The sequence below is a fragment of the Pseudorasbora parva genome, chromosome 23 (assembly GCF_024679245.1).
Source record: "Pseudorasbora parva isolate DD20220531a chromosome 23, ASM2467924v1, whole genome shotgun sequence".
Classification (NCBI taxonomy): Eukaryota; Metazoa; Chordata; class Actinopteri; order Cypriniformes; family Gobionidae; genus Pseudorasbora; species Pseudorasbora parva.
The window spans coordinates 12,015,588-12,021,587 of NC_090194.1; the positions used below are offsets into that span (position 1 = coordinate 12,015,588).

At 48.3% G+C, this 6,000-nt stretch overlaps 1 protein-coding gene across 3 annotated transcripts; it reads right to left on the reverse strand.

The window, feature by feature from the left end:
- Nucleotides 1-454: 454 nt before the first annotated feature.
- LOC137062056 (pneumococcal serine-rich repeat protein-like) lies at nucleotides 455-5,789 on the reverse strand. 3 transcript variants are annotated; one of them, XM_067432825.1, is made up of 5 exons: nucleotides 5,659-5,789; nucleotides 5,507-5,559; nucleotides 3,910-5,421; nucleotides 2,542-3,465; nucleotides 455-2,181 (listed from the first exon to the last, which is right to left on the reverse strand). In XM_067432825.1, the coding sequence occupies exons 1-5, from the start codon at nucleotides 5,676-5,678 to the stop codon at nucleotides 527-529; spliced, it is 4,164 nt and encodes a 1,387-aa protein (XP_067288926.1). In that variant the 5' UTR covers nucleotides 5,679-5,789; the 3' UTR covers nucleotides 455-526. The 3 variants fall into 3 exon arrangements, with proteins under 3 accessions (XP_067288926.1, XP_067288925.1, XP_067288924.1); XM_067432824.1 differs by having other exon boundaries at nucleotides 455-1,059; nucleotides 1,420-2,181; nucleotides 2,542-5,421; XM_067432823.1 differs by having other exon boundaries at nucleotides 2,542-5,421.
- Nucleotides 5,790-6,000: the final 211 nt, after the last annotated feature.

Here is a 6,000-nt window from a genome sequence, read left to right on the forward strand (position 1 = left end):
TGAGGGCGAGTAAATCATGAGCTAATTCTTGAGTGAACCATACCTTTTAGCATTGAGTTTAACATATGGTGAAGAAGTCAAATAATTCAGCAATAGGCTTAAAGCAGTTCGGAACTGCTCTTCCTTGCAGAAGCGTTGCCTAAAAGCTAATAAAATAAACACCAGACAATATTTCATGTTTAATTTAAGACAAGGTGCTGTGTGGCAAGTGGGAAGATGTACACCCAGCTGGTTGTGATTACAGAATAGTCATGGATTTCACTTGAGTACCTCACGGTTCAAATTGAAGCAGATAGTGGTCACCAATATTTTAACACAAAAATCAGTTATAGCAATTGCAGATAGTCTCTTTAGTTCCCTTACAATACATTTCAGAGAAACTTTAGTTAACTGGCATTTTCTGTTTACTGTGGTAAACCAAAGATAGAGGGAAAAAAGGCACAAGAAAAAAAGACTGCTTTAAAACATTTATTAGACTTCAATCTGGAAGAAATCACCAAGCATTGTGACAGGTTTCTAGAGTCACTTAGCCCTTGACATAGTAGCGGCTTGAGGAAAAGCTGCGAGATGGTTTAGAAGCAAGGGTATTCTGGTTAAACAGTAAGCCGGAGCTACTCAGGACCTCAGAAACACTGGATGCTCCTTGTGAAACAGCTACACCTGATGTTTGAGTACGTTCTGACGATGGCCATCTTTGAGACTTCTGGTTTTGGCCCACAGCATAAGTTTGAAATTCTTGGCTGGCAAAACCTTGCGGTGAGGATAGTGATTCACTTGGGTGGGAGGATGGAGACCCAGAGGCAAATTGACTTGTGGTACCTTGAGGCTGGATTGATCCCCCTGACTGGGTGCCATAGCTAGAGGTAAACTGCTTCCGTGAACTCTGGACTGTAGCAGACAATGAGGATGGAGACCCAGGGGCAAGAGAACTTGTGGTACCTTGAGGCTGGAGTGATCCCCCTGACTGGGTGCCATAGCTAGAGGTAAACTGCTTCCGTGAACTCTGGACTGTAGCAGACAATGAGGATGGTGACCCAGTGGAAAACAGACTTGTGGTACCTTGAGGCTGGAGTGATCCCCCTGACTGGGTGCCATAGCTAGAGGTAAACTGCTTCCGTGAACTCTGGACTGTAGCAGACAATGAGGATGGAGACCCAGGGGCAAGAGAACTTGTGGTATCTTGAGGCTGGAGTGATCCCCCTGACTGGGTGCCATAGCTAGAGGTAAACTGCTTCCGTGAACTCTGGACTGTAGCAGACAACGAGGATGGAGACCCAGGGGCAAGAGAACTTGTGGTACCTTGAGGCTGAAGTGATCCCCCAGACTGGGTGCCATAGCTAGAGGTAAACTGCTTCCGTGAACTCTGGACTGTAGCAGACAACGAGGATGGAGACCCAGGGGCAAGAGAACTTGTGGTACCTTGAGGCTGGATTGATCCACCATAGACTGCACTGCCCTGCAGGTTTAGTAGTTTAGAGGACCCTGACTGGGTGCCATAGCTAGTGGTAAACTGCTTCCGTGAACTCTGGACTGTAGCAGACAATGAGGATGGTGACCCAGTGGAAAACTGACTTGTGGTACCTTGAGGCTGGAGTGATCCCCCTGACTGGGTGCCATAGCTAGAGGTAAACTGCTTCCGTGAACTCTGGACTGTAGCAGACAATGAGGATGGAGACCCAGTGGAAAACAGACTTGTGGTACCTTGAGGCTGGAGTGATCCCCCTGACTGGGTGCCATAGCTAGAGGTAAACTGCTTCCGTGAACTCTGGACTGTTGCAGACAATGAGGATGGTGACCCAGTGGAAAACAGACTTGTGGTACCTTGAGGCTGGAGTGATCCCCCTGACTGGGTGCCATAGCTAGTGGTAAACTGCTTCCGGGAACTCTGGACTGTAGCAGACAATGAGGATGGTGACCCAGTGGAAAACAGACTTGTGGTACCTTGAGGCTGGAGTGATCCCCCTGACTGGGTGCCATAGCTAGAGGTAAACTGCTTCCGTGAACTCTGGACTGTAGCAGACAATGAGGATGGAGACCCAGTGGAAAACAGACTTGTGGTACCTTGAGGCTGGAGTGATCCCCCTGACTGGGTGCCATAGCTAGAGGTAAACTGCTTCCATGAACTCTGGACTGTTGCAGACAATGAGGATGGTGACCCAGGGTTAAGAGAACTTGTGGTACCTTGAGGCTGGAGTGATCCCCCTGACTGGGTGCCATAGCTAGAGGTAAACTGCTTCCGTGAACTCTGGACTGTAGCAGACAATGAGGATGGAGACCCAGGGGCAAACAGACTTGTGGTACCTTGAGGCTTGAGTGATCCCCATGACTGGGTGCCATAGCTAGAGGTAAACTGCTTCCGTGAACTCTGGACTGTAGCAGACAAAGAGGATGGAGACCCAGGGACAAACAGACTTGTGGTACCTTGAGGCTTGAGTGATCCCCATGACTGGGTGCCATAGCTAGAGGTAAACTGCTTCCGTGAACTCTGGACTGTAGCAGACAAAGAGGATGGAGACCCAGGGACAAACAGACTTGTGGTACCTTGAGGCTGGAGTGATCCCCCTGACTGGGTGCCATAGCTAGAGGTAAACTGCTTCCGTGAACTCTGGACTGTTGCAGACAATGAGGATGGTGACCCAGGGTTAAGAGAACTTGTGGTACCTTGAGGCTGGAGTGATCCCCCTGACTGGGTGCCATAGTTAGAGGTAAACTGCTTCCGTGAACTCTGGACTGTAGCAGACAATGAGGATGGTGACCCAGTGGAAAACAGACTTGTGGTACCTTGAGGCTGGAGTGATCCCCCTGACTGGGTGCCATAGTTAGAGGTAAACTGCTTCCGTGAACTCTGGACTGTAGCAGACAATGAAGATGGAGACCCAGGGGCAAGAGAACTTGTGGTACCTTGAGGCTGGATTGATCCACCATAGACTGCACTGCCCTGCAGGTTTAGTAGTTTAGAGGACCCTGACTGGGTGCCATAGCTAGAGGTAAACTGCTTCCGTGAACTCTGGACTGTAGCAGACAATGAGGATGGAGACCCAGGGGCAAGATAACTTGTGGTACCTTGAGGCTGGATTGATCCACCATAGACTGCACTGCCCTGCAGGTTTAGTAGTTTAGAGGACCCTGACTGGGTGCCATAGCTAGAGGTAAACTGCTTCCGTGAACTCTGGACTGTAGCAGACAATGAGGATGGAGACCCAGTGGACAACAGACTTATGGTTCCTTGAGGCTTGAGTGATCCCCATGACTGGGTGCCATAGCTAGAAGTAAACTGCTTCCTTGAACTCTGGACTGTAGCAGACAACGAGGATGGAGACACAGGGGCAAGAGAACTTGTGGTACCTTGAGGCTGGAGTGATCCCCCTGACTGGGTGCCATAACTAGAGGTAAACTGCTTCCGTGAACTCTGGACTGTAGCAGACAACGAGGATGGAGACCCAGGGGCAAGAGAACTTGTGGTACCTTGAGGCTGGATTGATCCACCATAGACTGCACTGCCCTGCAGGTTTAGTAGTTTAGAGGACCCTGACTGGGTGCCATAGCTAGAGGTAAACTGCTTCCGTGAACTCTGGACTGTAGCAGACAATGAGGATGGAGACCCAGGGGCAAGAGAACTTGTGGTAGCTTGAGGCTGGAGTGATGCACCTGACTGGGTGCCATAGCTAGAAGTAAACTGCTTCCTTGAACTCTGGAATGTATCAGACAATGATGATGGAGACCCAGGGGCATACAGACTTGTGGTACCTTGAGTCTGGATTGATCCACCATAGACTGTACTGCCCTGCAGGTTTAGTAGTTTAGAGGACCCTGACTGGGTGCCATAGCTAGTGGTAAACTGCTTCCGGGAACTCTGGACTGTAGCAGACAATGAGGATGGTGACCCAGTGGAAAACAGACTTGTGGTACCTTGAGGCTGGAGTGATGCCCCTGACTGGGTGCCATAGCTAGAGGTAAACTGCTTCCGTGAACTCTGGACTGTAGCAGACAAAGAGGACGGAGACCCAGGGGCAAACAGACTTGTGGTACCTTGAGGCTTGAGTGATCCCCATGACTGGGTGCCATAGCTAGAGGTAAACTGCTTCCGTGAACTCTGGACTGTAGCAGACAAAGAGGATGGAGACCCAGGGACAAACAGACTTGTGGTACCTTGAGGCTTGAGTGATCCCCATGACTGGGTGCCATAGCTAGAGGTAAACTGCTTTTGTGAACTCTGGACTGTAGCCGACTGATTGGCAGCACCTTGGGGTGAGGATAGTAATACACTTGAATAGGAGGATGGAGACCCAGGGGAAGACTGACTTGTGGTACCTTGAGGCTGGACAGAACCACTGGAAGTGTCGTTCCCTTCTTGAGAGGCAAAACCAGTAGAGGCTCCAAACAAAGCACCAGGGCTACTTGTTGGCTGGCTAGAAGAACTTCCAGACAACTCAGGCCCAGAGCTGCCCTGAGAAGTGGAAGCAGAGCCCAGAGTCTGGGTAGACAAAAAGCCGAGAGAGAGACTGCCCTGAGGGTCTAGAGTTGAAGTGGGACCATTTGACTGTGAATCTTGACTATTAGTAAATGGGCTAGAAACCTCCAAGGGTGAGGGCAAAAGCTGGTTTGAGATTTGGGATTGGGGTGACAAAACTTGAATGGAAGTGCCAGAAGCTCCCAACAAACTGACAGAACTACCCTGAGAGCTAGAGTCATACAGACTGGGGGTACTCTGATCACTGGTAGACTGACTAGAAACAGAAGAACTGAGCTTGTTGTAGGAGTCTTGGGAATAGGGACTCGAGGCACCTTGAGACAGAGACAAACTACTGTAACTGCTTTGACCCTGAGAGAAGGGGGATTGATCAGAGCCTTCTGAAAGTGGTCCAGAGTTACCTTGAGAAATTGAATTGGCACCTGCAGCAGATGAACTGCTGTTAGAGATACTCTCCTGAAGGAACACAGACGAAGTGGCTTGAGTACCAGAAGCTTCCTGGGAGCTGGACATGGACAAACCAGGGGAGCTCAGATTACTAGTGGACAAGTCAGCAGTGCCAAGTCCAACAGGGTAACTAGTACTTTCTCCAGGTCCAGGTAAAGAGACACTGGCAGTATCTGTAATGGTTGATCCAGAGGAGCCCTGGAGTGATGTCAAACTGCCTGCTTGCTGTTCATTTAAGGGTTGAGGCAAGGAAGCTAAACCGGAGCTGCTTGGAGCGGTTTGAGCAGGGGGTGTTGATTCAGGCCAGCTGGAAACATGACCTTTAACAAACTGGAATAAGTTCAACCTTGTCAGGGGTCTATTAGCAAATAAGCTAGAGCCCACTTCTTTAGGCAAATTCCCAGAGACAGGGACCTCTGACACAGAAGACTGGACTGCACGAGGTGAGAACATATTGCCAGAAGGTTGACCCCAAGGGTGGTGAGCATTTGAGAAAGCTCCATCTGTGAATTGGACAAAATACAAGATTTTGTAGACAAACCTCACAGATTTAATCCTTGACAAAACAAGAACTAACCCCAACCTTACCTCTAAAACCATAAGCATTACTCAAAAGCAGGAAGTTTATCAACAAGGGTAACCTACAAGCATTAAAAAAAGAGAAAGAGATATAAATATATAAAAATAAAAACAATATTTGTAAAATAATTTACAAACATAGTTTGAATGAATAAACTCACCCTTTACACCCTTGATCCATGGTAAACAAACCAAAAAAAAAACTTGTGAGTAACAGCAAAACTCCAACAGTCACCGGTTCACACCACCATAGAGAGGTTACAAAACCAAGCGTATACGTAGCTGAAGAGGAGTATATTTTATAGGCCTTCATCAGTCCAATTAGAGCAAACTAATTAAATGAAACCTTGTTCACCTGGGAAACTAACCGGCTGTTAAAAGATAATTGAGGATTGTTTTTGAAGGCTCTGATACCCTCTGCTGTTTAAACATTGTTATGCTGAAAATGTATTCAGACTTTCACTGTGTAATGTCACCTTCTAACCTTCTAAGAGAAGCTTTCC